The 17,257-nt window shown below is 41.6% G+C and overlaps 1 protein-coding gene across 5 annotated transcripts in view; it reads right to left on the minus strand.

The window, feature by feature from the left end:
• The window catches only part of FAM124A (family with sequence similarity 124 member A), a 71,394-nt gene extending 55,173 nt beyond the window's left edge, over positions 1–16,221 (minus strand). For 3 of the 5 annotated variants that reach the window (XM_067563074.1, XM_067563078.1, XM_067563077.1), the window contains exons 1-2: positions 15,756–16,221; positions 374–405 (exon numbers count right to left, since the gene is read on the minus strand). In XM_067563074.1, the coding sequence (XP_067419175.1) occupies positions 374–405; positions 15,756–15,814 (91 nt within the window). In that variant the 5' untranslated portion in view covers positions 15,815–16,221. Of the gene's footprint in view, positions 1–373; positions 406–1,623; positions 1,776–15,755 lie in introns of all 5 variants that reach the window. The other 2 variants (XM_067563076.1, XM_067563075.1) reach the window with 2 other exon arrangements.
• Positions 16,222–17,257: the final 1,036 nt, after the last annotated feature.

Raw genomic sequence — 17,257 nt, forward strand, 5'->3', positions numbered from 1 at the left:
TAAAGCAGGAACAAGATTTAGGGATTTTTACTATTGATCTTAATGAGAGCAGAGTTAGTCTAGTGCCAAGTGCTTTTGCAAATCCTACCCATACACTGAAGAAGCGATTTCAATAAACAGAATAGCCAAGAGACTTTTAAAATTGTATACAGGGTCTGTGTAAAAGGTCTGTCAATCAAAATTTTTATTTGTCTTTTTATTTCTCCTTTTATTATTAATATTATTATTATTAATGTAATCCATGACATACCACTGAAATGTTATCTGATAACCTGGAGATTTCTTTATTGCATTAAGCAGACATGAACAAACAGCAAATGAAAAAAGAAAAGAGTGAGATTTTATTTTTAAAAGGTCTTAAAATTATACTCACTGCTTGTAGAGGACATGCGGCTGTACTCAGACCTGCAAGACAAAAATCTTAGTTCAGCAGGGTTATACCATATTTAAAAGATCATATAAAATTTGGCAAAGGAAACTACAAACTTAATTTAATTTGCTTTAAGCTGTCGAACTGCTTAAAACTTACATATCAATATTTTTATAGTAAAATAACTCACTAAGGAAAAGGCTTTGAATGTGGCCTCAGGGTAGCTGACATTTTGCAGGAATATTAAAAATGTGTAGTGACACTATGCAACCAGGAGAACAAGTCTATTTGAGGCTGTAACCATTTTTCCAATACTGCTGGATTTTGTTCCTCCCCCCACCTCCCTCCACATCTCTAATAGTCCCAAAATGCTTTGCCCCTGAAATTTCTAATGTGCATTCTATAGACAGAGAAGAAATTGAATTGTCCTTTGTGCAAAGTTTGAAGGAAACCAGTAAATTGGTCTTAGAGAGAGGAGTCATTGAAGAACAAGGTTTTTACCTTTTGGAAAAGCCTTTTCAGTCTTTTTTCTTCTCAATAATGTCATATATCAATAAAGCCTTGGTCTAGAAGTTCCACATTAGTTTTATTCAATTTATTGTCCACAACAAGAACTAGTGCTGTTCAGTATTTTGAACAAGGTTGGATAGTTTATTTTGCAGCTGTTCACAATATAACTCAGAACCTTTGAAAATTTTATTCAGTCCTGGAGGGGCTAGTAAACTTAATGGTCACCAATTAATCTAAGATTTCATTTTACAAATCAAAATACAAGTCCTTTTTATTGTGAACCTGGGGCTGAAAGTTTGTCAATGAAATTTTTCCTAGAAATCACAGGTTATTCACAATGCATTGACAACACGCTCAACTTTGCTTTATTTGATGTTTTTCTTAAAGCTCGAGATCCTGGAATCAAGTGAGAATGTGAGACTCAGCTTTTTATTTATTTTTTTTAAAAGTAGATGTTTAGCCCTCATGTTTGCTGAGAAAAGCATGTAAAGTAACCGAAAAGACTCAGAAACGAGAAGACACTGGACATGCACTGATAACTTGCTCACAGAAAAAAAACCCCAAAAACAAAATGACCCCAAAACAGTACGTTGAAGTCTTTTCAGTAATGTTAGCTAGCTGGAGTACTTGAGTTCTGGAGCTCTTGCAAATATTTTAAGCCTTCTAGGAACTATATATAAAAGGAACATTCATTTTGACAAGGTCATACATTTAAACAAGTTAGATTCAGAAATAAAGATCACCTAGGTCATTTAGCCCAGCTTCCTGGCATGTCGTTTTGTTCCCTCTAGTTCATTTTCTGAAGCTGTTTTCACCCCCATTTTAAATATTCCAAGTAATGGGGCTTCTACCAATGCCCATGGGAAACTTCCACAGTCTGTGTTTGGAACATCACCTGGGGGAGAGAGGGAGGGATGCAATAAGCTCCAGTGGAGCAGTAGCAGCTGTTATAGGGCTTGATCCTATGGGCACTGAAGTCCGTGGCAAAGCTATCATTGACTTTAGTGATGAAGGATCAGGGCCACAGTCTCTGGCAATACCAGAGAAAGAGGCAGGGCTTTGTAGCAGCCACTATTATTGCATTTTTTAATGAAGCATGTTACCCTTCAAAGTGAAAGGGAAGGGGAATTCAAGCAAGAATGGCTAAGGAGGACCCATCTTCTATACAGAATCATTTGCAGACCCTCCAGGTTCCTTAGGGGGAGATAGTGGAGTAACAAGGGCTCTGAAGCAAGATGTGGTACAGATTGGGAGGGCAGGAGGCGTGCAGTGAAGGGGTTGTTCTGCTCACTTTCCAGTCATTGTTTCTATTTCTTGATTGAACAGCCCCTCCTCCCTCCCATGTACAAAGAAGCCCTGGAGAAGGAGACTTTTAGACCAGGAAAGAAAAATCATACAAGAGCTGACAACCCTCCTGTTGTCTGCTCTCTTTGCTTGCCCAACACTGGCATGACAATACCTATTGTACTGAGATTTTTCCCTACCCCCTTTTACCTAGGAACTATTCTTTCACATCACAGTTATACCTAAAAGCTTCTTCTCTTCCTTAAATAAACTCTTGTTCAATAGGGCACATAGGGGAACAGCATGGTATAGTGACTCAGCTACAGACCCATCTTCTTTCATATGGCTTGGGTAGGTAGCAACGATTACAAATGTATATCTAGGTTTGATAGCCAGCACATTGCCACAGCAGTGAGCTGGTGAATGTGCTTCAGGCCCCGAGGGAAAGAATGAAGGGAACACTCAGGTACGATGTACTCCATCGCTTGTGACTGGTGACCAGTCACATACAGGTGTTTGCCTCATTTTCCATTTAAAGAGGGTTTGTCCACACCTCCCATGAGATGTCCTGATGCGATTTAGTCAGTCTTTCTGATATAAATCAACACCCGATGGTTCCTTGGCAGGGTCAACAATGAGCTGTTTGTTTTGAGCAATCAAAACGCTCCATCTTTCATTCGTCATCAGAGGCCCGTTGCGACAATCCTCTATGGCCTCTATCAACTGCTTTGCCATACTGGATTGCATGTCCCTAAATACTTCACCACCTTGGGGCAGAGGGGCTGAAGCACAGTGACTGAAGCTCAGTCCCATGCTCAATGTGCCTCTCCATTGAGCCTCAGCATCGAAGTTGAGTGTAAGGGGCTTGACGTGGTTCCACAGAGGGTTTCGGGATTTTAATCTTGTCTTTGGTGGGTTCTTCAGGTCATTGTGCAATGGGATCCTCGTTTGCACTGACATGGTTAAGAAAGCGAGATGTCTGGGCAGCTCTTCTAGTCTGTGGAGGCTGGGTATGCAATAGGACCGGGAGCCAGTCAACTGGGGTCAATTTGAGTGTCCCTGACACTATGTGTATGGTATTATAAAGTTGAATATCAAGAAGTTTAGTGTGACAGCTTTGAAACCACACTGGCGCACAGTATTTAGCTGTGGTGTGTACCAAGACAATTGTTGTGGTTTATAGGGTCCGTGAACTGGAGTCCCATGATGTTCGGGCCAGTTTTTTAATAAGTGTGACTACAGACCCATGAGTCAGGAGACCTAGTTTCTATTGCCAGCTCTGGCATGCTGTGTGACCTTGAGCAGGTCACTCAATTCCAATGGATCAGATTATGATTTCAGTTACACTGGTATAAATCCAAAGCAACTCCATTGACTTAACTGGATTTCTACCAGCATAACAGAGATCACTGCATTAGTGTAAGCGATAACAATTCTAACTCCCCTGAAATACAAACAGACAGAGTGAGTTCAGAATATGACCGTTTGTGTCTCAGTTATGACTATTACATAGGTATGTTAATTAGCATTTTAATGGTTTTTCAGAGCCTCAAGTGGCAATATTATTCATGTGCTTCAAACTGCCATTTATAATCTTTTAAATGTATTGGAATAGCAATAACCATACCAGTATGTGCCACACAGCTTCTGGTGTATTTTCTCAGGTGGCTGAAAGCATGATGCTTAGCTCCCTGGGATTTTGTAGCTCGTTCTTTACATAGTAGTACACAGTACACCAAAGGAATGAACCAATAACCAAGTAATGCATACACTATTATGGCTTAGTTATAGTAGATGTCAGTACAGATCTCCCTGTCAGCAGAATTTAGTCACTGAAGTCTATTTAAAAGTTGCTTTTAAAGACTCTCTCTTATAATATACTAGCAGCTTTCTCTATTGAGATATGAAAGAGCATGTTAGAACATTTGTACTACATTGACGATGTCTGGTTGCAGAAATCGTTTCCATACCAATCTGTGACAAAAGCTCCATTTTATATATTTGAATACTCAAATCACAGATGAATTCTGTACAGTGCCATGACAAGAGTGAATATATAAAATAAATAAATAAATAAAATGATGTGGAAGTTACAACAAAAAACCCCAAAGATAAAAATAGTACTTAGAAACAGGTTACAGTAGCAATGGTTTCTTCTTCTGTGAGTTACACATAAATGGATGGAACCTATGATAGGAAATGAAATGTACCAAATCAGCTAGAAGGAAGAATTTAATCAGAAAAATGTGAATTATGATTGGGAACCACTTACGAACACCTTGTAGTTGTCCAAAATGTCACAATCAAGGAATGAGGCCATACTTAAAATAACCTTAGTTAGCGAGGAAGTGAAGGCAGCTGTAAATATATATATAACACAAATGGAAGAAGGTGGAAGTTGATAGTAATGAATATAAATCAGAAGTTAGGACCTGTACAAAATTGATAAGGGAAGCAAAGCGACATAAGGCAAAATCTATGGCCTGCAAAGTTAAGGACAAGAAGAAAGGTTTTTAAATAGATTAGGAACAAAAAGAATCATGACAATGGTATTGGTCCATTATTAGATGAAAATGGTAGACAATAATAATAATAATAATAATGCAGAAAAGGAAGAAGCGTTCAATAAATATTGCTGTTCTGTATTTGGGTAGAAAACAGATGATATAGTCTCCTCATATGGTGATGAGAATACTCCTTCCATTCCACTAGTATTTATGGAGGATGTTAAATAGGAGCTACTAAAGTTAGATATTTTAAAATCAGCAACTCAAGAAAACTTGCATCCAAGAGATTTAAAAGCTCTGGCTGAGGAACTTGCTGGACCATTAATACTGATGTAATATACAATGACTTCTATAAGGCATTTAATATGGTATCACCTGTCATTTTGGTTAATTTTATATCGTTCTAGTTTTTTTAATATGGCACACATTAAATGGGTTAAAAATTGGCTAACTGATAGGTCTCAAAATGTCATTGTAAACAGGAAACTGTCATTGAGTGGGTGAGCCAGATTTCAAAGCCTGGACTTTAGCCCAAATGTTTACAATGCTATTTTTAGCCTTCTAACACAAGCCCCACAAGCCCAAATCAGTTGACGCAGTCTCTGAGACTATGATGGGTTTTTGTTTTCGGGTTGTTGTTTTTTGCTGTGTTGACATATCATAACATAGAGATGTACAAAGTGGATATCTGTAAGCTGAGTTGTGTTGCCCTGAAAAATAAATAAAATAAATAAATAAATAAATAGAAAACCCTCATGAAACTATTCATTTTATTTTTTTATTTTATTTTAAGCATCATGCATATTTTAACCTGTCTTTCTGAAGACCATCATAAAATAGATTAAAACAGAATGAAAATTGTTTAAACTAGTTTAAAGATTTTAGTTGAGTCTATTCTTCTCTCTGTTTGCTGCTTTACGTCCCATTAGCTACAATACTTTGCACCTAACACAGCCTCTTTTATTTTAGAATCTCACACTACTTTATAACAACCTATGCACCACAACAAGACAGAAATATTTTACACCCGTCTTACAGGTAGGTAACCCAAGGCACAGAGGTGTTAAATGACTTATCCATGGTTCCATAGTCAGCCAGTGACTGAAACATGAGTAGCACCACTAGATAACTACAGCATGATCAAGAAGTTCACATATACCATGTAGTGATTAACTTTGAGACCACAATGATGGTGAGGGATGTTTAAGGAAACATTTAATACACAAAAAACTAACAAGTAACATTGCAACCAGGTGGAAAGTGTTCATAATTTGTCAAATACTTTAAAAAATATCTGACGTATGATGCTTCTTATAAGATCAAAAAGACAACAAATAGCTGGAGTTTCTCCATGTTAACACATGCATTGATACATACCTAGCTGAAAGTATTATCCAGCAATTGCCTGTTACTAAAGAAACTCCATTTTTCTACCTCCCAAAATTAGGCAACAGCTTTACAATTTAATGACCAATGGATTCAATTTGAAATGTAACCACGAAGACAAAAAATCTGAACATTTATGTTTTGTCCATACAGTAAGTTAAGTGCCTTTCTTCTCATTTTCAATATGGGTGTTTTTTCCTGACTTTCACTGGTTGTTGTCGATCCCACGTAGTCGAGAATGGTTTTGTTTTATGTGGGTCCTTTGGTGACTGAAAAGTCCGATCCTTGAGCTGTAGACTCATTGGCAGATGTTGCAGATAGTATTGGAAGGCAGGGCTGGGCCATGATTGCTACATGAAAGTTGTCTGTCCTTTCTTTTCTGGCATTTTTCTGAGACCAAGGCGAGGCAATTTTCCCCAGAAGTGGTCATCCCTTCCCTGGCAAGTCTTCGCCAGTTTGCCCTGTCTTGGGCAACTGTCTCCCAGTATGTGATGTCAATGCCATATCTCGATGTTTGTTTTGAGAGTGTCTTTAAAGAGTTTTGTTTGGCCTCCCAGTTTTCTTTCTCCTTTGGTGAGCTGAGCGTACAACAGTTGTTCTGGTAGGCATGCATCAAACATGCATACTGTGTTCACTCCAGCTCTGCTGGTGCTGAATAATCAGGGCCTCAACACTAAAGATGCTGGCTTCCACGAGGACACTGATGTTAGTGTAGCAATCCTCTCACTTTATGTTGAGGATCTTCTGGAGAAAGCGCTAGTGCTGGCGTTCCAGGTTTTGCAAATGTTTTCTGTTGGTCGCCCAAGTCTCACAGTCAGAAGAAAGATGGAATTACCACCGCTTTGTAAACTACAAGTCCAGTGTGTGTTCTAATATTATGGTTATTGAACACCCGGTGAGATAGTCTGCCAAAGGCAAGGCTGGAACAGTGGATTCTGTGCTGAATTTCAACTTCTATATTTGCCTTCTGTGAGAGATGGCTACCAAGACAGGCAAAGTGTTCTACATTTTCCAACTCCTCTCTGTCCATGTAGATCTTCCTTCCTTGGTCTGATGATTGACCAGGAACAGACTGGTGGAGGAATTTTGTTTTGCCAAGGTACAGAGTTGGTCCTAGGCTTTTGTAAGTTTCAAAGAAGTAATTAAGGGCTGTTCGTAAATCCTCCAATGAGTGTGTAACTACTGCACAATCATCTACATACTGGAGTTATTATTGCTGATGTTGCCTCCATGCCAGAACTAAAGTAAGAGCGGCTGAAAGAGTTCCCATCGTCTGATATTGGACGTCAATGCCCAGAGGCAGATGGTCTTGGATTAGCGTTTTCATAGCTGCAAGGAAAATGGAGAAGTGAGGGGTGCAAGTACACAACCTTGCTTTACCCCAGTTCGGATGGCAAAGGGCTCAGAGGGTAGAGCCACTGCACAGGATGGTCATGGAGGAGTCTTACAGAGGTGATAAATTTCCTTAGGCAGCCAAACTTTGACATGATTTTCCACAGAGTCTCACAGTTGACAGAATCGAAGGCCTTTGACCTTGCCGACAGGCCTCAATCCTGCACTCGCTGAATTCAACTGGAGTTTTATCATTGACTTCAAAGACAGCAAGACTGGGTCCTGGGCTTTAAAAGTTTATGCACAACAAATTCTAAAGTTATTTAAAAGATAATTTGTTTTGGTATTTCAACCCAAAAATATAGTGTTGCACAGAAAACAGTGCCTTATGGTTCATATAAAAGGTAATGAATCATAATAGACATATGGATTCATTTTTAGTGAAACTAAGAGAAAGAAAACATTGTAAGTCACTCTTTCAGACAGTTCAGTATTTTTCATTTTTTCTTATATTTTTGATATGTGCATACATATATATGTCATCCCCTTTATTTTTTCTTCCTCCCTCCCCCCCTTCCCATCTTTTTTCTAATTGGAGAAGCTATACGTAAGAAAAAATAAGGCCATGTATATTTCTCTCTGTCTAAACATGCAGCTTTCCTCAATACCAAAAGGGTGTTCTGCCAGAGACTGGATCTGTATGTGGTCCTTCATTTTGAGGGTAGAGAGAGGTTCAACAACAACTGAAATGAGGTAGTGATTTTGAAAATCCAGAATGACATTGTTCCAAGAAACAGATACATTTAGTTTAGCCAAAAGTGATGCTGGAGCTCTTTCGAATCTCATTAAATAAACAGTCAATACAAACTAATTGGTTTATATGTTTAGTTTCTTTATTTAGGTACTTGGCAACTTGGCCCAATCCATTCCTAGTATATTTTAAGTTACTGAATCCAATATTTTGTTCGGCAGCCTGCTTTCCAACTTGATCAATTGAAGAACACACAACAGCACAAAGATATGTTCAAGTGGATTTGTAAAAATGATTGATTCCAGTTGTAAACAAACAATCTCTGCTGTAGAATAGGGGTTTGCCTATTACTATTGCGGCTTACAGCAACATCAGCTCAAGAAAAAAATACATTTTATGAAACTACTTCATGAATTATAGTGGTAGGTAGTTGCTATAACAGGTTTAGCAATATATTTTATGTAAAGTTTATGCTTCAACAGAGATGAAAATGATTCACAAAGCCAGGATTTGCTAGAATGTCAGCATGCTATTGTTCACTGAATGATAGAAAGAGACAATTGATATATAATAAAAAAACTGCTATTGAATTACTTTGACAGTTGTTCTAAGAATACTTTCACAGTATGATTGCTGAACTTAAAAACAGTTCTCAATTGATTCTTTTCATCACTGAAATAGCTACATAACAGCTGAGTTTTTGCAATACTATTATGGAAACTATTATGAAGACAAAGCAGAAACATGGCTTTCTGAAAGAATAAGCAGCAAACAATGAGTAGGCTTGACAGAATTCAATTTATTTATTTTTTTAAATTTTGACAGATATTGATAAAAATTGAAAAGTGCTTAAAAATATCAATTTAAATTTTCACAGTTGAGGGAAATCATAGAGGGGGTCAGACAATTACTTAGTGACAGACACTAAGATTCAAAAAGTTTAAACTTTATAACCATTAAAATACAAACTGTCAATATCACTTGTCAAAACGTATCAAGTAAATAAGCTTAAATCAAACTGTAATAGGCAAAGCAGGAATTGCTTGAGAACTTATCTGTAACTTTTTATTATCAATGGAAATATTTTTCATCAGTTTGTGTGTGTATGGTGAAATCAATGTTTATTAACATTTACCAATAAAAATCCAAGCCTTCCAACCCTAAATATGAACAGCTGATTTGGTGAGTAAACAAATATATATTAGTTGCATATGCCTCTTTCACATGTTTATCAGAGACTAACAGCTGCTAAAGATAGTAAAAATAATAATGAATGCAATGACCTATTCTGAAGACATATTTCAGTGTAAAGCATTCTAATTGATAATTACCATATGTCATGGTTCAAATTCCCCAAAAAAGCTACATGTTCCAGTGTCAAAAGTGTGACAGGGACGCAACACAAAATCATTAACATTAACAGCTCATCAACGCCAGACATAAGCAGCTGTCATGCTGATCACTAAGGTCTAAAGGCTAATGTCACCATCTGGGGCAAATCCTTCTCAGTGCCCCTCCCAACAAAAGACAGGTTTTTCTGTTTTGGAAGAGCATGGCAAATTAAAAGTGACTTGACATGTCAAAGATTTTCTGAACTTTGACCTATCTATGAATTAGTTGATTATGTTGTTTTCCTTTTATTTACATTCCAGATTCCCAGAGGGTGAAATGAAAAGCCTGTTGACCCCAAAATAGAAAAAAAAGTGTGGATTTTTTCCTTTAGCTAAAGACAGATAAAAAACATTAACCTTCAGGGATTAGTCACGTCTACAATATTGTAACTATTTAAGGTGAAAGGAAAAATAGCCCACAATCTCTCATGATTACAGAAATATGCAGAAAAATGTTGAAATAGAATCATAGAGTTAGAAGGGACCTCAGGAGGTCATCTAGTCCAAACCCCTGCTCAGAGCAGGACTAACCTCAGCTAAATAATCCCAGCGAGGGTTTTGTCAAGCTGCAGCTTAAAAACCTCTAAAGATGGAGATTCCACCACCTCCCTAGGTAACCCATTCCAGGGCTTCACCACCCTCCTAGTGAAAAACATTTTCCTAATGTCCAACCTAGACCCCCCCACCTGCAAATTGAGACCATTATAATGAAGGTCTTTCATTTTGCTCATTTGATTATGATGAATACAAAAGGAAATTCTAAACCTAATCCCATTTTCATTTGAATCTTTTTTTTTAAACCTGTAGTATTATTTTCTAATTGTTTACTCTGTGCATCTCACAGCACTGGGGCAGAATCAGTTTCACTGTTTTGTCACATTTCCTGTCTCCCACACAAGCATAGTGACATGGCTCTCATACGTTGCAGAGGGTATAATTCACCAGCACCAGTCTGAGGTCAGGGTGCCATCTCTTTCCCTGAATCTCACCATGAGACTCAGAAGCAATGTGAACCCATGACAGGTGTGAGGGAGGGGGAGAGAGAAAGCCCCCTTCTTTATTCCCTAGACTCCTGCATGTAGCCAGGGATCAAGGTGAAGCTGGAACAATAATGCTCTCCACTCCTCTGACCCCTTCATAGCTGGAGAGGTAGCACCTGTTATACACATGCACTACCATATGCCTCTATCTGGGGCACAGGCTAGAGAGAAAAAGACCAGGTAAGAAGCCATGAGGAACTGACCTGAGAGGGAAGAGTGAAGGGAGAAGACCTTCAAACCCCTTTGCAGGACCCAGCTGCTCTAGATCTTTTCTGGGACAGGATGGAGAGGTGGCAGCCTCCTCTGATCCCGCTGGAGCCAGAGGATGAGCAGAGCCAAGAGGCAGTCAAGGGCTAAAGGCACCCCTCTATGCCCTCACTCCCTCCCCCTAAAGACAGGAGAAAGGAGGGAGATGAGACCAAGAGGTAATGAAGGGCTGCAAATCCCTTGTCCATGGCCTCCTCCAGAGGAGTGCCACTTGAGGAGTCAGTCTTGCCTCCCCACAGGAGGACAGGTGATAGGAGAAGGCAGCAGCATCTGAGATAGGGCTGCAGGGGAAATGCCTGTCTCTGCCATGGAGAGGGGCAGAAGGCTGCAGCAACTGTGGATGGGAGTGGGAACAGAAGGGGACTTGCAGAAAGTATCGTCTTGTGATTAAAACACTGGGTGATCTTCAGGAGATTTGGGCTCTGTTCCTGGCTCTGCCACAGTCTTCCTGTGTGACCTTGGCCAAGTCACTTGCCGTGCTTTGGTACCCCATCTGTAAAATGAAGAGGATAAGACTTTCCTGCCTCAATTGGATGTTGCGAGGGTCAACTAATTAAGATTGTGAGGCACTCCGAAACTAAGAGATAGAAATACTTCCTGCTTCCCCATGGAACCAAACAAGAGGATCAATACGTGGGAGCAGGCTAAGACTCCCCTCACCTTCCAGTCCTTTGTGGAGCTGGGCAAGAGGCAGCAGCAGCTGGAAGGAAAGCGCCTCTTGGCTGCAGCTGTTCCCAGTCTTGTGCACAGCAGCATATTTGAGCTCCTGGGCATGTTGTCTCCTGAGAGCCCTGCCGTGAGCTTGCACACTCCCTTGTTTGCATGTGCCTTTCACACAGCAACACAATATAAAAAAGAGCCAGGAAAATGGAGTCGAAATCAAGGGGGCACTCAGGGCAGGCCATCCTCACCAACATGGAATCACAGGACTGCAAGGGACCTTGAAATTCATCTAGTCCAGGCCCCTGCACTTATGGCAGGACCAAGCATTATCTAGACCATCCCTGACAGGGGTTTGTCTAACATGCTCTTAAAAACCTCCAATGATGGAGATTCCACAACCTCCCTAGGCAATTTATTCCAGTTCTTAACTACTTGACAGTTAGGAAGTTTTTCCTAATGTCCAGCCTAAACCACCCTTGCTGCAATTTAAGCCTATTCATTCTTGTCCAATTTTTCTCCCTCCTTCTTGTAACAACCTTTTCGATATTGAAAACTGTTATGTCCCACTCAGTCTTCTCTTCTCCAGACTAAATAAACACAATTTTTTCAATCTTCCCTCATAGGTCATGTTTTCTAGACCTTTAATCATTTTTGTTGCTCTTCTCTGGACTTTCTCCAATTTGTTCACATCTTTCCTGAAATGTGGCACCCAAACAGGACACAATACTCCAGTTGAGGCCCAATCAGCATGTAGTTGAGTGGAAGAATACCGTCTCGTGTCTTACTTACAACACTCCTGTTAATACATCCCAGAATGAGGTTTGCTTTTTTGCAACAATGTTACATTGTTGACTCATATTTAGCTTGTGATCCACACTGACACCCAGATCCCTTTCTGCAGCACTCTTTCCTAGGTAGTCATTTCCATTTTGTATGTGTGCAACTGATTGTTCCTTTCTAAAGGAGTACTTTGCATTTGTCCTTATTGAATTTCATCCTATTTACTTCAGACTATTTCTCCAGTTTATCCAGATCATTTTGAATTTTAATCCTATCCTCCAAAGCACTTGCAATACTCCCAGCTTGGTATCATCCGCAAACTTTAAGTGTACTCTCTATGCCATTATTTAAATAATTGATCAAGATATTGTACAGAACTGGATCCAGAATTGCGAGACCTCACTCGATATGCCCTTCTACCTTGACTGGGAACCACTGATAACTGGTTGGAAAACTGTTCCCAGAGAGTAGTTATGCACCCACCTTATAGTAGCTCCATTTGGGTTGTATTTCCCTAGTTTGTTTAGGAGAAGGTCATGTGAGACAGTATCAAAAGCCTTACTAAAGTCAAGATATACCACATCTACCACTTGCCCCCATCACAAAGCTATTTACCCTGCCAAAAAAAGCTTTCAGGTTGGTTTGACATGATTTAGTCTTGACAAATCCATGCTGACTGTTACTTATCACCTTATTATCTTCTAAGTGTTGGCAAATTGATTGCTTAATTATTTGCTCCAATATCTTTCCAGGTATTGAAGTTCAGATGACTGGTCTGTAATTCCCTGGGTTGTTCTTATTTCCCTTTTTATATATTGACACTCTGTTTGCCCTTTTACAGTCCCGTGGAATCTCTCCCATCTTCCATGACTTTTCAAAGATTATCACTAATGGCTCAGATATCTCCTCAGTCAGCTCCTTGGGTTTTCTAGGATGCATTTCTTGACATTTCTGGCAACCTGAAGACATTAAAGACTCAAAGAGTAACAGCAAAAAAACGTTTAAGTATGTCAGAAGCAGGAAGCCTGCTAAACAACCAGTGGGGGTCACTGGACAACTGAGATGCTAAAGGAGCACTCAAGAAAGATAAGGCTATTGCAGAAAACTAAATGAGTTCTTTGCATCTGTCTTCCCAAATCTGAGCCGTTCTTTTTAGGTGACAAATCTGAGGAACAGTCCCAGTCTGAGGTATCATTAGAGGAGGCATTGGAACAAATTGATCAACAGTAATAAGTCACCAGACCCAGATGGTATCCACCCAAGAGAGGGTCAACAAGCATGTGATCAAGGGTGATCCAGTGTATACAGTGTACTTAGATTTTCAGAAAGCCTTTGACAAGGTCCCTCATCAAAAGCTCTTAAGCAAAGTAAACTGTCATGGGATAAGAGGGAAGGTCCTCTGCTGGATCAGTACCTGGTTAAAAGATAGGAAACAAAGGGTAGGAATAAACGGTCAGTTTTCAGAATGGAGAAAGATAAATAGTGGTATCCCCCAGCGGTCTATACTGGGGCCAGTATTATTCAACTTATTCATAAATAATCTGGAAAAGGGGTAAACAGTGAGGTAGCAAAATTTGCAGATGATACAAACCTACTCAAGATAGTAAAGTCCAAAGCAAACTGTGAAGAGTTACAAAGAAATCTCACAGAACTGGGTGACCGGGTAACAAAATGGCAGATGAAATTCAGTGTTTATAAATGCAAAGTAATGCACACTGGAAAACAATCCCAACTATACATATAAAATGATGGGGTCTAAATTAGCTGTTACCACTCAAGAAAGAGATCTTGAAGTCATTGGGAATAGATCTCTGAAAACATCCACTCAATGTGAAGCAGCAATCAAAAAAGCTAACACAATGTTGGGAATCATTAGGAAAGGGATAGATAATCAGACAGAAAATACCATATTGCCTCTTTCTAAATCCATAGTATGCCCACATCTTGAATACTGCATGCAGATCTGGTCACCCCATCTCAAAAAAAGATATATTGGAATTGGAAAAGGTACAGAAAAGGGCAATTAAAATTATCAGGAGTATGGAAAAGTTTCCATATGAGGAGAGATGAATAAGACTGGGATTTTTCAGCTTGGAAAAGATACGACTAAAGGGAGATATGATAGAGGTACATAAAATCATGACTTGTGTGGAGAAAGCAAATAAGAAAATGTTATTTACTCCTTCTCATAACACAAAAACTAGGGATCACCAAATTAAATTAATAGGCAGAGGGTTTAAAATGAACAAAAGGAAGTATTTCTTCACACAACACACAATCAACCTGTGGAACTCCTTGCCAGAGGATGCTGTGAAGGTCAAGACTATAACAGGATTTTTTAAAAAAAAGTAGATAAATTCATGGAGGATAGGCTACTAGCCAGGAAAGGCAGGGATTACTGTTTGCCAGGGGCTGGGAATGGATCACTTGTTGATAACTGTTCTGTTCATTCCCTCTGAAGCACCTGACATTGGCTGCTGTTGGAAGTCAGGATACTGGGCTAGATGGACCATTGGTCTGACCCAGTGTGGCTGTTCTTATGTTCTTATCTAACTTGTTTAAGTAATTTTAACTTGTTCTTTCCCTATTTTAGCCTCATATCCTACCTGATTTTCACTGCCATTCACGATAATAGATGTCCAATCGCTACTAACCTTTTTTACATAAACATGTAATGATTACTGTGACTGTTATTATAGAAACATCTTGTGTGTGCTGACCTAAAGCCAAGTCAGGGGAGTAAATACCCTGAATATTTACGACCCAGCCAGTCCAGATTCAGCTCAGTGTTCTTCCAATCAGCAATTTAACACCGAGAGCACAAAGCTTTAACTTAACTCATCAGGCAGACACGGACCAGAGATGTGTTTGGAGCTTCACACCCGGCTGCTGCCTCTTGCTTGCATGGGCAAAAGAAAGAGGAAGCAGAGAAAAGCAACAAGTGCAGCAGCATCTCTCCCCCTCCGACTGCGAAATCGGGAATAACCAAATCACGCCGGAGCAGGAGCTGAGCCAGCCGATCCCTCCACTCATGCCGCCGACGGCCTGGCCAGCTAACCGAGGAGAAGCCTGCCCGGGCTGGACAGGCTTCCTTCCGTCTGCCCACGCTCTCCTGGGACAGACGAGATGCCCAGCCACTTTCTAGAGCCCGCAGGCAGGTGTCACGGGGGCAGGGGAGGAGAAAGCTCCTGATTCCCAAGGGGATGGCGCGGCGGAGAGGGGGGCAGGGGCTCCTTTCCGGGGAGCGCTCCCCGCCAGCCTTTCCGGGGCTCAGCGCATCTGCCCCCGGCCGCCCCTAGCCACCCCCGCTGCAGGGCAGGGAGCGGGGTGCTTGTGAGTTGGGAGCACGCGACCCCTCCACCCGGACCCGGGCGCCAGCGCCCACCTCGCCCCCTCCTCTCCTGCCCCAGCCCCTGCGCTGCCTGCTCCCGCTCCGGTGCCCCCGCTCCGGTGCCCGGCCCGCCCGGGACTCACCCTCCTGTCTCGGCTCCGGAGTCCACGCCGTCATCCTCGCCGCCCGCCTTCCTCTCCATGACAGGCGTCAGGGCTCCATCTCCGCGACCGGCCACCCCCGCCTCCTCCCGCGCCGCGCCGCGCCGCGCGCTCCCCCGGCTCTGCGGGCGAGGACGGAGCCGGAGCTGGAGCTGCGCCTCCCAGGCCGCCCGGCTCCCCGCTCCTGTGGCAGCTAGAGAGAGCGAGAGCGCCACCCCGCCCCCAGCCAGCTTCTCCGCGCAGCTCTGGGGGGCAGCGCCGGCTGCTCCTCCAGCCCGGCCTCCTCCCCGCCATTGTGTGCGGCTCCTGCAGCCGCCCGCCCGCTCTAGGGCAGTGGCTTTCTCGCTGAGAAGGGGGCGCAGCCCTGCTGGGCAGAAGGACGCACGCTTGGGAAGTGGGTCTGGCCCACAGGTGCCATTGAGACTCTTTTCTGTTCCCGCTCAAACCTCCGCACGGCGCCCTATTAGTTATTTATTACAAACACACCCCGCTGGGAGTCCCACGAGAGCCCCACTCTCACACACACACACACACACACACAACACAGACACACACACACACACACAGGGGTGCTTGGGAGCACGTGACACAAACTCTCCGTCCATGGAAGCAGCCAGCCATGCTTGGTTCCAGTGGTTCTGGCTGAAGTTTGCCTTCTCCCTCCTTTGCTGGTTACAAAGGACTACCGTTCTCGGAAGTACATAATCTGAGCCGTACTTTGGCATTTGCTGGGATGAAATGGAAAGGATTGTTACCTGGGCTTTTCAAAGGGGCCTAAGGGCTTGTCTATACCAGGAAGTTTTGCCAATGTAACCACCCTAGTAGTTCAAGTGGCAACCCACTCCCCTGTGGCGGATGTAGTTACATATTGATAAAGGTGTCGGCAGAGCTGATTCTGGTTCAGGAAATGAAATAAATTATGTGGGTATAATAAGGCCCCTTTTTCCCAGCATAATTGCATGCACATTCGGGCCATATAGCAGTATAATGATTTTGGTTAAAAAAATAAAATCAACCTTTAACCAACATATAACTTTCCTAGTGGCCAAAGAGAGTTGGCCTAAGAGAGTTGGGTGCCCAACACTCAGTGAAAGTCACACTCTGATTTCCTTCCCCAGACCTGAAGGAGAGCCCTGTGTAGCTTGAAAGCTTGTACCTTCTACCTTCCACCAGCAGAAGTTGGTCCAATAAAAGATATAACCTCACCCACCTTGTCTCTCTCACGGAAGATATATGGAGCTTTCTCCCTTCTCACCCAGTTGCAACTTATGATTGATATTCCAGCAAAGTTAAATACAATTGCTTTTTAAATTATATGATCCCATACTGCAGTCAATCAGCACTCAATTTTTACTGTCTTCAGTGGGACTTCTGCTTGCAGAGCAAGTGCACAATCAAAAGAACCATACAAATAATTCTTATGTCCCACAATCTGTATTATTATCTCATTAATACCAAAGAAAGTGGTGAAAGTCTCAGCACTT

The sequence above is a fragment of the Emydura macquarii genome, unplaced genomic scaffold (assembly GCF_026122565.2).
Source record: "Emydura macquarii macquarii isolate MOO-44397 ecotype Brisbane River unplaced genomic scaffold, CSIRO-AGI_Emac_v2 contig_2473, whole genome shotgun sequence".
Lineage (NCBI taxonomy): Eukaryota > Metazoa > Chordata > Testudines > Chelidae > Emydura > Emydura macquarii.